The sequence below is a fragment of the Piliocolobus tephrosceles genome, chromosome 15 (assembly GCF_002776525.5).
Source record: "Piliocolobus tephrosceles isolate RC106 chromosome 15, ASM277652v3, whole genome shotgun sequence".
Taxonomy (NCBI): domain Eukaryota; kingdom Metazoa; phylum Chordata; class Mammalia; order Primates; family Cercopithecidae; genus Piliocolobus; species Piliocolobus tephrosceles.
The window spans coordinates 69,656,840-69,675,495 of NC_045448.1; the positions used below are offsets into that span (position 1 = coordinate 69,656,840).

Genomic DNA, 18,656 nt, shown 5'->3' on the forward strand with positions numbered 1-18,656 from the left:
CAACGATGGTAAAAAGAAATCACCATGGAGCAGTTTAGCAGGTCTGGGAACAGATTGATTTGTGAGAGTAGTGTAGTCCACTGCTTCTCAATCCCTTCCTCTGGAGTACCCTTGTTAGGAGAAGAAAGTAAAAGTGTACCCCCTGGAGCCCCACGGTATAGTTTGAAGTGCCTTGTTAAAATCAAGAACTTCTTTAAAGTTCTTTTATCTTAAAAATGTGCATGCATGTGTATTCTATTCCATAATATAATTCCATAATTCCATTATATATGATGTTACATAAAAATCCTGTTGAGTTCTTTCTCAAATTTTGGAGTACAATTTATGCTCCAGAAAAAAAAAAAAATGTGTTTCCTGTGTCTTTGTATATAGTACACTATTACATACCAAGTTTGGGCACCACAGATGTAACAGAGAAAACACAGACTTGTTTTGGATCAGGACCCATTATAGTTTCCGATTTGGGCTCCATCACCATGTGCATGTGATTGCACTTCTCGGAATCTGTTTTCTCACATGTGAAATGAAGATAGTAATGCCCACCATATGGAGTTGTTATGAGACTTTCATGAATTAATGTATGGAAAGCACCTAACAGAGACCCCAGCACATCACAGATACCACCCTTCACCTGCTACTCCTCATGTGGCAAATACAAATTAAGAATAAAAACTGACAAAGCAGTGCCCAGAAACATTTCTGTTGTCTGGATGGAGACAGCAAGGTGAACTTTAGAAGTAGTCAACAGAACCAAAGAACAGTAGCATCTTCTTATCCAAAGCTAGCTAGCCAAAACCAACATATTTTTTATGGCCCAACAAAAACAATCCCAGTACTGGTCCACATCCACAATTCTACCTCTGAAGCCACGTGGCTGTCACCTGACTCAGCTCCTTTGCCACCAGTGTGGGTGACCTGTTGAGCCTTGTATTAAATGCCGATTCTGATAGCCTCCAAATGCCTCCTCATGAACTCCAGGTTCAGTCTTTGCTACTTACCTTCAATTTTTTAAGTGATTAAGTATTTGAGGTATAACAAAAGTATAGAAAAAAAGGTTAATGAACACTCATTACCCACCACCACGTTTGTGAAATAAGAGGTTACATGCAGCATCTCCTATGTATACTTATCATTTCTCTTTCCTCACCAGAGATAAATATTATCATGAATTAGGGGTTTGCCATTTCAATGGATATTGCATACTTTTTTATGTGCATGAGCTATAATATATATTCATATTAAACTTTTTTTTTTAATTTTATTTATTTTTGAGAGAGTTTGCTCTGTTGTCCAGGCTGGAATGCAGTGCACAATCTTGGCTCACTACAACCTCCACCTCCCGGGTTCAAGCAATTCTCATGCCTCAGCCTCCCGAGTAGCTGGGACTACAGGCAAGCAACACCACGCCCAGCTATTTTTTTAAATTTTATTTTAGTAGAGATGGGGTTTTGCCATGTTGGCCACGCTGGTCTCAAACTCCTGACCTCAAGTGATCTGGCCACCTAGGCCTCCCAAAGTGCTGGGATTACAGGCATGAGCCACCATGGCCAGCCTAAACTTTATTTTTTAAATGGTCATATTGCATGTATTTTTCTTGAACTTGCCTTTTATACTTAATGTCATGTTTTTGAGATGTTTTTTGTGTAGATACATATAGCAGGTTGGTTCATTTTTAACTAGTGCATACTTTTCTACTTTATCATATTTTGTTGTAATAACGCACCACCTGTACGTACCTGCTCTCTTATTCATAGACAATTTGTTTCTAACTTTTTGCCAGTATAAACAGAGCAGAAATGAACATGCTTATACTTGCCTTCTGTTGAGGGTAGGGTGGGCAAAAGCAAGAATTTCTTTATGTACTTTGCTTTATTGCACTTTGCAGGTACTATGTTTTTTACAAATTGAAGGTTCATGGCAACCATGATTTGAGCAAGTCTGTTGGAACAATTTTTCTAAAAGCATATGCTCATTATCTGTCTCCTTGTCACATTTTGGTCACTCTCTCAATATTTCAACCTTCATTATTATTATTATATCTGTTATGGTGATCTGTGATCAGTCATCTTTGATGTTACTATCTGCTGTCCATGTTTTGGGGTGCCACAAACCACACACATATAAGACAGCAAACTTAATTGACAAATGTGTATATTCTTACTGCTCCATCAATCAGCTGTTCCCCCATCTGTTTCCCTCTCCCTCTCCTTGGGCTTCCCTATTCCCTGAGATACAACAATATTGAAATTAGGCCAGTTAACAACACTTCAGTGGCCTCCAAGTGCTCTAGTGAAAGGAATAGTTGCAAGTTCCTCACTTTAAATTCAAAACTAGAAATGATTAAGCTTAGTGAGGAATGCAGGTTAAAAGCCAAGACAGGCCAAGAGCAAGGCCTCTTGTGCCTGTTAGCTAAGTTGTGAATGCAAAGGAAACGTTTCTAAAGGAAACAAAAAGTGCTACTCCAGTGAACACACAAATGTTTAAAAAGCAAAACAGCCTTATTGCCGACTTTAGTGGTTTGGATAGAAGATCAAAACAGCCACAACATTCCCTAAGCCAAAGCCTAATGCAGAGTAAGGCTCTAACTCTTTATTTCTAGAAGGCTGAGAGAGGGGAGGAAGCTGCAGAAAACGTTTGGAGTTAGCAGATGTGGGCTCATGAGGTTTAAGGAAAGACGCCATCTCCATAACATAAAAGGCAAAGTAGCAAGTGCTGATTGAGAAGCTGCAGCAAGTTACCCGGAAGATTTAGCTAAGATCATTGGTGAAGGTGGCTACACTAAACAACAGATTTCCAGTGGAGGTGAAACAGCCTTCTGTTGGAAGAAGATGCCATCTAGGACTTTCATAGATAGAAAGAAGTCAAAGCCTGGCTTCAAATCTTCAAAGGACAGGCTAACCCTCTTGTAAGGAGTGAATGTAGCTGGTGACTCTAAGTTGAAGCTAATGATCATTTATCATCCTGAAAATCCCAGGGCCCTTAAGAATGATGGAAAATCTACTCTGTCTGTCCTCTCTAAAGGAAACAACAAAGCCAGGATGACAGCACATCTGTTTACAGCATGGTTTACTGAATATTTTAAGCCCACTGTTGAGACCTACTTCTTGAAAGAAAAATCATTCTTTTCAAAATATTACTACTCATTAACAATGCACCTGGTCACCTAAGATATCTGATAAAGATGTACAAGGAGGTTAATGTTGTTTTCATGCCTGCTAACACAACATCCATTCTGTAGCCCATGGATCAATGAGTAATTTAGATTTTCAAGTCTTATTATTTAAGAAATGCATGTCTATAGCTGCCATACATAGTAATTCCTTGGATGGATCTTGGCAAAGTAAATTGAAAACCTTTGGGAAAGGATTCACCATTGTAGATGCCAATAAGAACATTTGTGATTCATGCAGGAGAGGCCAAAATATCGACATTAACAGCAACTTAGAAGAAGTTGATTCTAACTCTCACAACTGACTTTTAGGGGTTCAAGACTTTAGTGAAGGAAGTAACCACAGATGTGGTAGAAACAGCAAGAGAACCAGAATTTGAAGTGGAGCCTGAAGATGTGGCTGAATTGCTTCAATCTCATGATAAAACCTGAACTCATGAGGACTTGATTCTTAAAGATGAGCAGAAAGTGGTTTCTTGAGATGGAACCTACTGCTGGTGAAGATGCTATGAACATTGTTGAAATTACAGGGGACTTAGAATATTCCATAAATTTAGTTGATAGAGCAGCAACAAGGTTTGAGAGGATTCACTCCAGTTTTGAAAGAAGTTCTATGGTGGGTAAAATGCTATCAAAGAGCATCACATACTACAGAGAAATTTTGTTTGAAAGGAAGAGTGAATTGATGGGTCAGACCTCATTGTTGTCTTATTTTTAAAAATTGCCACAGACACCCCACCTTCAGCAACCATCACTCTGATCAGTCAGTAGCCGTCAGTATTGAGGCAGGACCCTCCACCAGCAAAAAGATTATGATTCACTGAAGGCTCAGATGATCGTTAGCAATCTTTAGCAACAAAGCATTTTTCATCGAAGTGTGCACTTTTTTTTTTGAGGCGGAGTTTTGCTCTTGTTGCCCAAACTGGAGTGCAATGGCATGATCTCAGCTCACTGCAACCTCCATCTCCCGGGTTCAAGCGATTCTCCTGTCTCAGCTTCCTGAGTAGCTGGGATTACAGGCGCCTGCCACTATGCCCGGCTAATTTGAAGTATGTATTTTTTAAAGACATAGTACTATTACATGCTTAATAGATTACCATATAGTATAACATAACTTTTATATGCACTAGGAGGCCAAAAACATTGTGAGATTCACTTTATTTCAATATTCACGTTATTTTGGTGGTCTGGGACAGAATCTACAATATATCCAAGGTATACCTATAGATAACCAGGAGTTAAATTGCTAAGTCTTAAGGTATGTGAAGGTCTCACAGGGTTTATTTCAAAAGCCAGATGGTGCCATAGAAAACCACAAGGTGAAATTACTGCACAAATGTGCGACCAATGAAAATAGAGTTGTGTAAAGAAGAGTTTAGACAAATTCATCTTGTCCTGTGGTTAAACCATCACTCTTACCTTCTATGCCAGCTTATGCTGCAACCTTTAAAAATTCCCTGATGGGCGCCTCTTTGTCAGCTTCACTTCAGGCTCTGCACTGGATCCTGTGTCACATCATGGACTATTCCTGTCTGCCAAGTGTGTCCTCTCCAGTTCCCAGAAGATAGCCAGGTTCTATTGCTGCTTGCTCTTTGGTTCCCAGTTCAAATCAAATGCAGTATTCTAAGCTGGAAGAAATCTGATGGATCTTAGCGTTCCACACCTTTGTTTTACTTTGAAAAAGCTAAAGTTCAGGGAGGTTAGCTGACATACCCAGCACAAGGTAGAACAAGATTTTCATCCTGAGTCTGTCTTCCTCCAAAGCTCATGCTTCTTTGATGGAGTTTGGCTCTGAAGTCATGGAAGAATGAGGTGACCTTGTAAAACAGGTCTGATCTTACTGAGTTCTGGAGCCAGAACTCAAATTTTTAGAGTTCTAGATGAGGTGGAACAACTCACATAGAAATGTGAGAAAGAACAGATGGTGAGGTAGATGGAGAGAGTATGGTGTAATGGAATTCATGCCATGAAACACAAATCTACTCTCAAATCTTTCAGAGAAGAAAGCGTTGCTTAATGAATGAGGTCAACTGTGTCTTATGTGGAAAGAGGTTGAGGAAGATGAAGCCAGAGAGGTGACCATTGGATTGGTAACGTAGAGGACCTTGCTAGAAGTAGTTTCAGCAGAGGCAGAGTTGTGGAGACAAAAGTCAGAGCAGAGTGGGTTAAAAAATGAGGACTTCCGGTTTTAAAACAATATTTTTAAATTAAAATAAATAAAAATATTTTAATAAGTTAAAATGTTTTCCCCTTTCTCTCAAAAAGCCAACCCCAAACCAGGAAAACTTGAAACAAAAGCACAAAGACCATCTTTGAGGAAACTGAGAAATATTTAAACCATAAAAACACCACATGTAAGAATAGAAGGGAGTGAAGAATGGCAAATGATGTGGCACTGTGGAGAAAAGTCAAATATAATCCTGTGGAAGGAAATACTGAAGATGAATAAGCCATGTAGCCTTGTAGAATCCTAGAAAGCTCAAAACCTGGATATTGCAAAAGGCAATGAAGGGTTAGAGAGTGAAACTGGAATATTGATTGTTTAAAAGTTTACCTAAGCTCTTCAACCTTCAGAACCATCCATCCCTCCCACTATGGTTTGAAAATTATCCCTTCTTTTCCTCCACCAGAGAGGAGAAGCATATTTTCTGACAAAATTGCATAAGAATGGTTTCATAGTCAGGGACACCAGGCACAGAGAAATTATAGAGACATCTGCAGAACAAATGTTGCTACTTCCAGCCTTCTTCCTTGTCCAATTTCAGACTTAAAATCTAAGAAAAGAGTTTGAAAACTACTTCTCTGTAGAAATAAATGTCTTAGAGGGAAAAATACATACACATACAATGATATTTGAGGGTCTTCAACAACAACAACAAAAAAACTGGTCGTTCATCAATCGGCATGCCCACCGTGCATGCAGAGCTTCCAACAAGGCTTTTAGTCTCATTCATTTGATATGGACAGACAGCCAAAGGTCACTAACCATTTGAAGAAGGACCCCACCAGAAAAGACAAGGAGTGAGGAGACAAGTTTCAAGAAGCTGTGTCATAAAGAGAGATGTGGATAAATAGGTCAGTAGCTAGAGGGAGATGTGGGATCAAAGAGGACTTTAAAAAAAATTTTTTTTAAGACAAGAGATACTAGAGTATATTTGTATGCTGGTAGTCAGCATCTAGTATTTTTCTTTCTGATTTGACACAAATGTGTAGTCACAAACATTTAGGAAAGAACTGTAAAGTATGTCTGCTTCTGTTTATGATATTCAGAGATGTGAAAAGCCTTCATTTCCATGGTCAACCAGAAAAGCCCAGACAAAATAAAATTCATATGTTTCCTTGAGGCTAGTAGAGATGCAGGAAGCACTGATTAACTGAATTAGAGAGAAACAAACCCTTTATATAATAGCTAAGCAGAGAAGCTTCTGCAGAAGCTTCCATACTTAAAGGTGGATGCCTGGTCTAGGTTTGGGTAATTGGAGGAGTGGGTCTGCCATAGACAGAGACTCTGCAGGGATAAGGAAAAGTCAACTGAGTCTTATATAACCATGTGTGCCAGAAGGAGGCATTAGAATCTGAAATGAAAAAGAAATCTCTCAGTCTAAGTTATCCCCCCTCACCCACACTTCTGCATTTTTCCAAGAAAGCAGCAGTGGAGGAATTGCCTGCAAAGTAGAGAGAAATCACATAATTAAGTGGATTCCCATTGTGCTTGGATTCTGGAGTCCTACTGGAGTGAAATACAAAGGTCAAGCAAAAATATCTGAAGCTGCACCTAGCCATCTACCAACTCAAATACTGAGAAGATCACAAAGGCAGGGCGGGGCAAAAGTCCAGGAGTTGGCCTAATAACAGGGACCTTGAATCTAACAAAAGGTGCAGCCCAGCCCAAGCTCACCCTGACTCAAGGAGGAATCTAATGATCAGCCCCTCATCCTAGCTCACAAAGAATAAAAGGCTTACACTCTGCAGTGAGTAAACAACGCAAATCAATATTACACCGAAGTCTCCACTGCCTTTTTTATACTCAGTGACTGAAATGTAAACTATTATGAAAAATGGGAAAAAGCACAGGAATATTACTCACAATAAAGAAAAACATAGCTAATAGAAACAAACCACAGATGACTCAGTTATTTGAATTAACAGACAGGGGACTTTTAAGCAACTATTATAAATAGGTTAAATAATTTACAGGAAAAGGTGAATATAATGGGGGAAGATATGGGTCATCAGAAATTAAAACAAGAAAACTCAAAGAACCAAGTGAAAACTGTGGAACTGAAAGATACATTATTTGAAATAAAAAATTTTTCAGATGGGCTTAAAACCAGACTGAACACCACAGACAAGGGATTAATAAATTTCAAAACAAGTGAATAGAAATTATCCAAACTGATAATTTCCCTTTCTGGAACAGTTTGAGGGCTGGAGGGAGAAAATGAAGCAGTCCTGTGACTTATGGGAGAATATCAAGTGGTCTATACGACTTGATAACATGTATTCGTGTAATTGGAATACCAAACATGATCTACACACAGATCCAAGAAGATCAAAGAATCTCAAGCAGGACAAATGCAAAGAAAGCATCACGTAAGTACATCATAGTCAAGTGTCTGAAAAATCTTAAAAGTGGCCAGAGGGAAAGGAGGAAAGATATATTAAAGAGAAACAACGTTAAAAATAATAACTTACTTTTTATTAGGAAAAAAATCATGCAATCCAGAAAATGAAGGTCCAATATCTTTAAAGAGATAAAAGGAAAAAAATCAACTTAGAATTCTATATCCAGTTAAAATATCGAAGGCAGAATTAAGACATTTTCAGAAGGGGGAAAATGCGTAAGAGATTTTTCCAAGAAATCTGCACTATGAAAAAAATGCTAACGGAATTCTTTAGGGTGAAGGAAAATGATACCAGGCATAAACTAGATCCACAAAAACAAATTTAAAATAAAGAAAGAAGAAGAAAGAAGAGTACCAGGAATGATAAATATTTAGGTAAATATAAAAGGTTATTTTTCTATCTTTTCATCATTTCATAAAAAGACAATTGACTAAGACAGAAACAACACTATTTTGGGATTTGTTACAAACAGAGAACTAAAATAACACAAAGGATAAGAGGGAACTATATGGAAATATAATATTAAAAGGTTTTTCTATTATATGAGAAGTAAGCTAATATTAACTTACAGTAGCTTGTGATAAAATAAGGATGCATATTATAATTCATAGAGCAACTGCTTTAAAAAAGACAAGACATTTAGCTTTATGTTTTTAAAAAGCTAATAGATGATACGAGATGAAATACCAAAAAGTACATGATAAATGCAAAATAATATAGGAAAGGAGAAACAAAGAACAGAAGTGACCATTAGAAAGCAAATAGCGGGATAGCAAGATGGTAGACTCAAACCTAACCATGCCAAGACTTACATTAAATGTAAAATGAACTACAGATTCCAGATAAAAGGCAGAGAATGTCACACTGGCTAAAAAGGCAAGATCCAGCATATCATTGATCTATTACTGAATAAAATATACCCCAAATATTACAGCTTGAAACAATAATTTCTTATGCTGATTTCACCTGGACTTATTTATGCAGTTTATATATAGGATCAGCTGGGGATTAGGCTCAGCTGGGAAATATAATGCATCTGGAACAGCTGAAGATCTCTCTCTCAATATGGTCCTTCCTTCTCAAGGAGTTGAAAAGACCAGGTTTTCCCTCATGGTGGCTGCCACAGTCCAACAAAACAAACTCTAATATTCATGTGCTAATAGAGTCTTAGTTTTTGTCATATTTACAGATGTCCTGTGGCCTAAAGCAAGTTACATGGCCACATGCAGAGCCAGTATGGGAGGGGACCATACAGGGACCATACAGCAGGAGGGGTAATCTTTGGGGACATTAGTATAACAGTCCACCATATACAATTATATATGGTTTACAAGAGACACTTTAAATATAAATATGGTGATAGACTAAAAGTGAAAGAATGTAAAAAGATACACTGTGCAAGCGCCAATCATAAAAAGTTGGAATGGATATTGGACAAAGCCGACTTCAACATAAAAAGTATTTACTAGAGATAAAAAGTTATCGAAGAAAATCTGTGTGTCAAAGACAATCCATAGGTTAAAGAAAAATCACAAGGGAAATTAGAAAACATATCCAACAAAAAACGAAAACCCAACATATCAACATTTGTGGGATGCAGCTAAAGTCACATACCTAGGGTAAATATAACGCTTTACGTGTTTTCCTTAGAAAAGAAGAAAAGTTTAAATGATTTAAAACCAATGAAAAAGTAAAAAGAAAGAATGCATTAAGCTCAAAATAAGTAGGGAGAGGAAAATAATAACAACTGAATCAATAAAATTGAAAATAGACGTAGAAGAAGACAAATAATAGAGAAAATCACAAAGCTCAAAATTGAGTATTTGAAAAGAATAAATTGATAAACCACTGGTAAGAGTGATTTTCTGGGCTGGGAGCAGTGGCTCATGCCTGTAATCTCAGTACTTTGCGAGGCTGAGGCGGGAGGATCACGAAGTCAGGAGATCGAGACTATCCTGGCTAACACGGTGAAAGCCCATCTCTACCAAAATTACAAAAAATTAGCCAGGTGTGGTGGCGGGCGCCTACTCAGGAGGCTGAGGTAGGAGAACCACCTGAACCTGGGAGGCAGAGGTTTCAGTGAGCTGGAGTGCCACTGCACTCCAGCCTGGGCGACAGAGCAAGACTCCATCTCAAAAAAAAAAAAGGAGTGATTTTTCTAAAAGGAGAGAAAATATAACTTACAGATAATATCAGGAAAAGGAATATTACTACAGATCCTACAAATGTTAAAATACAATATAGGAATATTATAAACAATTTTATAGAAATATATTCAACAATTATAAGGGAAATGAACAAATATCTGGGCAGGTTACTGTGTATAAATTTTATTTCACTTAAAAGTACATAAGAGGAGCTTTGGTTCAGCGTGCATCTTGATATTAAATTAATCATGTTGGCCTATCCTTACGTAAAAGTCTCAAAGAGACTATGTTTTATATACATTGTAAACAAATGATTACAGCTGGTTGTAGAATTTAATAACTCCTAAAGTAACAGCAAAATGTCTTTAATTAATCTGTGTTCTTCCATTCACTACACTGTTTTCTTGTAGTCAACAACTGGAGCCATAAGGTCATCTGGAAATGTTCCAAGAGTAGCATTAGTGGTAATAAATAGTGATAGGTGTTTACTGTATAAGTTGAGATCCAAAGCCAACAACTGCAAAGCATTTGAGAAGAGTCTAATTCCACAGAAGGAAAATGATACCAGGTGTAAACTAGATCCACAAAAACAAATTTGAAATAAAGAAAGAAGAAGGAAGAGTACCAGAAATGATAAAGCTCTTTCACAAGAAGACTAGGAAGCTGACAATGCAGAGCTGATTTTGGGTTATTTTTGGATGATGATGGAGGTTGTTTTTATAGAACCAAAATGTGGTAGCCACTGCAGAATCCTAAGGGAGATTTTGCAGTGGAAACCTCAGTAGAATACTCTGGATAAAGGCTTGTTGAAGCACTTCTTGACATTCTGTATGTGTCCGTCTTTTATTTAAATTTTCTTTCTTTCTTTCTTTTATTTATTTATTTTTTTAGAGGCGGAGTTTTGTTCTTGTTGCCCAAACTGGAGTGCAATGGCGTGATCTTGGCTCACTGCAACCTCTGCCTCCTGGGTTTAAGTGATTCTCCTGCCTCATCCTCCCTAGTAGATGGGATTGCAGGCATGTACCACCATGCCCGGCTATTTTTTTTATTTAATTTTTTTTTCTTCTGTGTTCATCTTTTAATGTTTTCATCAGCAACGTTATCAAACTGTCATAACACAACCAGAATCCCAGAAAGTAATCATGAAGAGTAGAGAAATTCCTAGAACAACAGAAAGCCCAGAAGACGTTGTGACTGATTCTTCCCATCTTCTACCCCTGCAAACCAGCATAGTGCTGGGTACATGGTGTATGCTCAACAAATAGCAGTGGCCAATAATGAATGATGGGTTAACGCACCCAAACTGGAATCATTCATTCGACAGTCACCTGCTTGATGCCAATCATTAAGTGTAGCGGGAGTTGCAAAAGGAACACAAAACATGTGGCCTAAAACCCTTAGCTTCTAAGTAGGAACACTGGCAGACATGTGAAATCACCAAGGAAAACAGGGGCTCTGTAATAGCAGCCTGTCTTCATAGGATGCCCTGCCCCTTTCATTTCCCAGGAAGATAACATTTCACTTGGTAATAACCAAGTCCTCAGAGAGGTTCTTATCATCCCTTGAAAGATCTTTCTCCCAATGTCCTTCAGTTTCCAAGAGAAAATAAAAATAGACCCTTATTAATAGTTCTGTTGTCCCAGAACTAAAACACACCCACAATTCCTATGAAACCATCCATTTTGTTTGCTTAGATGTTGTGGGTCCTTCAAGAAGGGCAGAGAGTAGGGAGATGGGGCCATGTGTTTTTTGATCTTTTGAGCAGTAAGGGCAGTATAATGGGGAGGTTGTGTTCGCCACTTGCAACTAGTGAGCTCATATCTTGCCAGATACAAAGCATCAAGGATAAGGACATTTTCCAAAACAGCCTTTGATTGTTCTGGTACAAAAAAAAAAAAAAAGCAAACCTTAAGAAAATACTTGTAAAGAAAGGGAAATAGGCTTAGAGAAAATACCCCAGTTCCCAGACTTTATTTGGCAAGGAAAAAATATAGTGAAGCCAAACAAATATTTCCACACCCCCAAGATGCCTTTTTGTTTTGTTTTTTTTTTTTTTTTTTGCCCTCTTTTTAAATCTCAAGTCTTAACACAATCTTCCTCTTTTAGTGTTACCCAAATGTCCGAGACTTCACTAGTCCATGACCAAAGAATTAGATCATATTTACCTTTAATATCCAAGCTTCTCCCACCTAACCGTCAGAAATTATCCCTCTGCCCCATAGTGCCCCACAGCTATTGTGAGGGGTTCCATGGTGCCAATTCTGTGTGCTCACAAACAGACCCCAATTTTCCTATCCCAGCCTCCCCCTCATGTCCCCTTGCCACTACCTCTGCTGCTGGGACCCTCATGAAACTACCAACCCATGGGGCAGAGCTGCCCCCTGCCAGGGGATTGCCGGTGCCATGCACTTCCCCTGGCATGGCCTTGGTGGGGGACACTGCTCTCATCTTTATCCTCCAGGATGTATGCTCTTTCTCATTACCAAACAATAGACTTTGAAATTAAAGTATGCCTTTTGATGGGATTTATTGGAATATTAGAGGTAATGTAAGAGATACAACATAGAGAATGATTTTTAACCACCACATGGGCCCAGACTTGTCAATGACCAGATCTGGCTAATGTCCAGGTCAGGTCATGCTTGGCCTCCTTCCACATGGCCAAGGGAAGCTCATCCCTGCCCCAGAATGGTTTCTTCCCAGAATGAGTAACAATGGAGACATCCATTCCATGTCTGTTATGTTCCAGGCACTGTAGTAGGCACAGAAGATATAGTGGGGACCAAAACAGCCATGGCCCAGTCCTCAAGAAATTTAAAGTCTGAAACTGAAACAAATAAACAAAACCTGAACAAATAATTGCATAATCAAATGTTATTAGTTATAAAATATCCTAAGTGCTATAAAGCAAAAATTGTGGGATACCAGGAAAAAGTCTAATAGAGGAAGACAATTCAGTTTAGGAAGGTCAAGTAAGACTACTCAAGTGGCTAGCAAGTGGCATTTAACATAGTACTGAAGGCTGGATAAGAATTTGCTCCGTGAAGAGCTGGTCAAATAGTGTTCCCAGGCAGCAGTGATTGCTGATATGAAGTGCCTGTTGGAGAAAGGGGCTTGGGAAGACCAGTGTGGCTGAAGGCAAGAGAGTGGGGGCACAGTGATGTGAGATGAGGCTGCACAGAGAGGCAAGAGCCATCCACGTAGGCACTGGAAGGTCATGACAAGGATTTGGGATATAATCCTAGGTATAATGGGTTGCTCTTGAAGGGCTTTGAGCCAGAGAGTGAATGACATGGTTTGATCTGTACTTTAAGGACATTCTTGCAGCCTTATGGAGAAAGAATGGAAAAGGAGGCAAGAGGCCAGTCAAAAGATAGCGGGTGACTACCCCAATGGCTAAGCAAGAGATGATGGCAGCTGGGACAATGGTGTTGGCCAAAGAGACAGAGAAGTAGTCCATTTCAAGATAGAACTAAAAGAATGTGGTGATGGTGAGAGGAAAGAAAGTCAAGGTAGTGGATCAAGGAGGGCTTCCAGTTTCTGACTTGGGGAGCTGGGTGTGTGGTCTGATACACGGGTATTGAAAAGACAATAGTCAGTTTCTGAAGTCTGAGTTACTTGGTATTAAAGATTCCACCTGTGAAGCATCAGCAGCCTGGGGACAGGCACAGGCTGTTTTCAGTTTGTCTTTTAAAATCTCTAGCAGTCTGGCGATCCACCCTCACCCATGGTCTCCCCATCATATCAGTTTTAACAGAAGATACTATTTTCTTTAGAATTCCCCCTCCAAGCAATGCCAGGATAAACATGAGAGAAAAAGAGAGTATTTATCGTACTGATTAAGAGCAGGGCCTCTGGGATTAAATCCCACCTGTGCCTTAGGTAAGATGGGCCTTGGGTAAGTTCTGTAACCTCTCTGTGACTCAGTTTCTTATCTGTGAAATGGCAGTAATAATAGTACTACCTCAAAGAGCTGTCATAAGGCTTAAGTGGATTGATTGTATTTCATGTATTTAGACAGAGTCTGGCACCATAAGTTCTCAGAGCCATAAGTTCCCAGACAGTGTTAGGAATTGCCATTGCCTTTCACTGATGCAAGGTTCCCACTTCTCTAGCATTGTTCAATGCTACAGGCTGCTTTGCAGAGGAGAAAGGCTTTTTTGAGTCAGGTATATTTGACTTCAAGTCTCCACTCTCCTTAACCTCTCTGAGCCCAAGTTTTCTTACCTGTAATGTGAGGACAGTAATACCCACTTTCAGTGGTTTTTATGAGGATGAAATCAGAAATCTTTGGTCACTACCTTGTATATAGTGGATGTTCAATAAATGTTAGATTTTTTCCCATTCAAAAGGAGTTTCTCTTCCTAATTTAAATAGAGCATCTCCACCCTTACTACTAAAAAGACCCCAGTAGGAGGAAGGCAAAATTTCAAACCCTTCACAGCATTACAGTTTATGAATAAGGTATGTGAGTCAGAAATTATACTTTATTGCCCTTTTTGGCACAATATGGAGCTATTTAAAAGACAGGAACATGAATGTAGACTTCTTACATCCCAGAGAGAATGGTCCACAAAGATTCCATCTGGCCCCCAAGTCATTTAGATTTCCCACTGCCAGTTGGACTCTTTCCCAATGCCATATCCCACTTCCTCTTCCTGCCCGCACTGTCACCTTGAACAATCAAAGTAAGAAAACACAGCCACCAGCGCACAGAAAACACTCTTGGCTGTCCTGGAAAGTGGAGATTCCTTGGGCTTTTATTTTCCGTTGCCTTTGGCACACCCGTGCAGTGGCAGTTTGCTGTGGACGCCACCCTCTCCCACCTGTGTCCTTGTGGTGGCCTTTCCCTGGATTCTCGGTTCTCACTTCTTTCTGGCTCACATGAGCCATTTGCATTGTTGCCTGAGTTGCTGTGTGTCCCATCAGGAGCAGCATTTAAAGACTCATTTCCAGTGTAGAAGGAAAACACTGTGTTAAGGGAAAGGAAAGTGTTTACAAGCAGATGGAGATTCCTGCAGAAGAGTCTTTCCCTTAATCCTTGAAATCTCACTCATCCTGTGCTATGGCTGACCCCGAATGGATAATATAAAGGCCTTCCCTTTGATAGGCTTTTGGGGAATTACTGGGACTATACAGCAGTATCCACAGAGGTAAGAAGAAGACCAGTACATATGACTATAACAGCAAAGTAAAAAATGCTCAAATAAGACTAACAGAGTGTCTTTGGATTTCAGAGAACAAATCCGCCAAGGCCTAGAAGAACTCCAGAAAGTTCTGCCAGGAGGAGACACTTACATGCATGAAGGATTTGAAAGGGTAATTTTAAAACAACTTTAAATCCAAATATAAAACGTGATATTGAAATATCAACATGGGGTGACTGATGAGATAAGGCACATGTATTAAGAGAGCTGAATAGCACCCAACAGCAAGAGAGTACATTTTCTTCCCATAAGCTTGTACACTGATAACTCTAGCCAAAAGAACTAAAGAAATGGATTCCCTTCCTCCTTCCCTGACCCTGATGAATGGTTTGTTAGTTAATGGTTGGCTGGCAGTCACAAATTCACACCACACACAAGTCCGGCCATTCCAAAAATGTCCTTTGTTGGATGTCAGCTTCAGTGATTGAGGCAGAATTTCAAGGACTTCAGCTTTAAGGGAAACAAGTACTAGGCCATAAAGAATAAGACATCTATCCATGTTGACAACTACAGCCATCTGTCATTTAACAAGGATTTCAACGAAATGCCTGTAAGGCAGTTTTGTCATTGTGACATCACAGTGTGTACTTACACAAACCTAGATAGTATAGCCTATTATACACCTAGGCTATATGGTATAGCCTATTGCCCCTACGCTACAAACCTATATAGCATGCTACTCTACTATACATTGTAGGCTATTGTAACGCTAATGATATTTGTTTCTAAACATAGAAATGGTAATGCATTGAACTACAGTGTTACCACAGCTAAGATATCACTAGGTGATTGGAATTTTTCAGTTCCGTTATAACCTTCAGGGACCACTGTCATATTTGTAGTCTGTCCTTGACTAAAACATTGCTATGCAGCACATGACTGTATACTACTTAAATGAGAGGTAACTTTACACGGATATCAGCCACTGATAATTGAGCAAAGCCTGGGTGAATTACATAAGAAATCAAGACTGAATTGGCCGCATATTCAATAACAGAGCCCATTATCCACTATGGTTTTTGGAGTGGCAAACAGTGGTTATAAGTCTAATGGCTCTTTCGTATATTTTTCAGGCCAGTGAGCAGATTTATTATGAAAACAGACAAGGTAAGACTATAGTATGAACTACCATTATGAATTATTTAACTTTTTCCATGTTTGTTGCTGAAAAAGTGCTTCGGTCATTTCATGTTTCAAAAGACATATATGATATTATCTGTAATTCTTAGATACACATTTCATCACAAACAAGGAATGCATAGAAAAGTGGCATGTATTGGGTCAAATTCCACTCTCCTGTTGATGCCAAGAAAAGTTATATAAAAGTAATTAAGATCCCATTATGGCCACAGTCTAATTCCCATTAACAGTTTTGCATGTTGAATTCATTAAATTAGTAAAGACCTGCATAAGTTAGTAAAGTCTTGGATTTTTATGTAAAATTTAATTTTCTTGTCCTTCTCTGAGCTCCAAGCCTCTTCCTTACCGTGACTGGACATAACATTAAGATCAAGATACCAGTTTGATATCACAAGAACAGAAAACCAAACACCGCATGTTCTCACTCATAGGTGGGAACTGAATAATGAGAACACTTGGACACAGGAAGGGGAACATCACACACCGGGGCCTATTGTGGGGAGGGGGCAGGGGGAAGGGATAGCATTAGGAAATATACCTAATGTAAATGATGAGTTAATGGGTGCAGCACACCTACATGGCACATGTATACATATGTAACAAACCTGCACATTGTGCACATATACCCTAGAACTTAAAGTATGATTTAAAAAAAAAAAAAAAAGAAGCAGCATGCTAAGTCTTGCAGCAGAGCCCATGGATCAGCAAGAATTGTTCACCATAGAGGGACTTCCTGCAGGTAATAGAATATTCCTACTGGAATGAAATTTGCCATATATGCTTGTGGTCCTGAGTTAGAATGTTTAACTTGAGTACTAATTGAGCAGAAATGTCAACCCTCTTGGAACAGAGTAACATCTGGGTCTTGCTAAATCCTATTAAACTAATTATTGTGTAGAAAAAAAAAAGATACCAGTTTGATTTAAACTTTCCTATATTTGAATGAAGAAAACTGCATAAATATACTTAGTAGAGTGCCTAGCACATAGAAATTTTTATTATTATTTTAGCTAATATTAGTACAGTGTCTTTTGTGAGTAGCATTTCTGTATCTCAGTCAAATCTCTTAAAAAAGAGGATTCAATATTACACTAGAGATTTTCCTCCTGGGCCTGTAGAAGTGTCCATTTCTTGTTGCATCCTAAACTGCAACAAACAGAACAGACTCAATATCAACACCAAATCTTGCTAATGTAAATCAACCATGAACATTGATATGAGAAGCCTAAAAATCACTGAAAGAATTTTAGTAGGTTTTGCCAACTGCTATAATTCTTCCAGTCAACTTGGAAATCAGGATGACTATTACTTTCACCAAACTGTCTTCAAGGGGTGGTGTAAGTGGTCCATTACAGCAGGTGAGAAGGACTCCTGAACAGCCCAGGTGGGAGTTTGCTCACAGCTTGGGCAACAGTTATGTGTCTGCTAACAGAAAATAATCACACTTGATTCACCGGTGCTACTCCCAAATGTTGGTTTAGTGACCATTTCACCAGGTTTGGCCATTCTTCGAGATGAGGCTGAGAAATGCGAAAGCAAAACCTATTACCCCTAAAGTCTGTCCCCATGGAGGGTCCTTCTTCATGCTGGAGTCGCTTCCAGGCCCAAAAGAAAAGTTGGTGATCCTCATAATATTGACTTTGGGTGGTTGAACTCATAAGAGGTCGAATCCTGGGATTGAGAGGGTGTTTCCCTGGGTGAGGCAGGGTGGACTGAGCTGGTCTGTATTGTGTTAAACAGGATACAGGACAGCCAGCGTCATCATTGCCTTGACTGATGGAGAACTCCATGAAGATCTCTTTTTCTATTCAGAGAGGGAGGTAAGCAACACCTACACATATCTGTGGAACAGGGCTTCTCCTTTCTAAAATGGGCCACACTCTCTCTACTCAGGTAATAGGGTTTCTTTGCAAATCCCCTGAATTAAATAGTTTCATATGTAGAAATAATAATAATAATTTGTGTTCTACAAGTGAAGTTTCATGTCTTACACATGGTAAATGTTTTCCCCCTTTCAAAATTTTTGCATATTACTCTGTTTTGAAGGATTCAAAATATCTACCCTGCCTTTATTGATGGCATTATATTGCTGTAACAGTTTTTAAATACTGTATATCACTTATAATCAAACATTGATAGAATTTTTCCTTATATTTTCTACTAAAACAGGAGGAAGGGAAAGAATTACTTGAAATATGTAAGAGCCAATCTTGTCAGACTGTATTAATCATTGCGATTTTCACTCTAAGAACCGAAGTTAAACAGCAGTTGGTAGCAAAGTTAAATTGTCATCTCTCTTTTAATAGTTCCTTTTTTTCCTTTTCTTTGTGTTCTCAAAAATTATTCCTCAAGGCAAGTGGAAAAATT

The 18,656-nt window shown here is 38.9% G+C and overlaps 1 protein-coding gene across 3 annotated transcripts in view; it reads left to right on the forward strand.

Annotated features, from left to right (window-relative positions):
* Positions 1-18,656, forward strand: part of ANTXR1 (ANTXR cell adhesion molecule 1) — a 238,291-nt gene that overhangs the window by 40,567 nt on the left and 179,068 nt on the right. For all 3 annotated transcript variants that reach the window (XM_023224036.2, XM_023224037.2, XM_023224038.2), the window contains exons 4-6: positions 15,180-15,261; positions 16,223-16,256; positions 18,030-18,109. In XM_023224036.2, the coding sequence (XP_023079804.1) occupies positions 15,180-15,261; positions 16,223-16,256; positions 18,030-18,109 (196 nt within the window). The remainder of the gene's footprint in view (positions 1-15,179; positions 15,262-16,222; positions 16,257-18,029; positions 18,110-18,656) is intronic.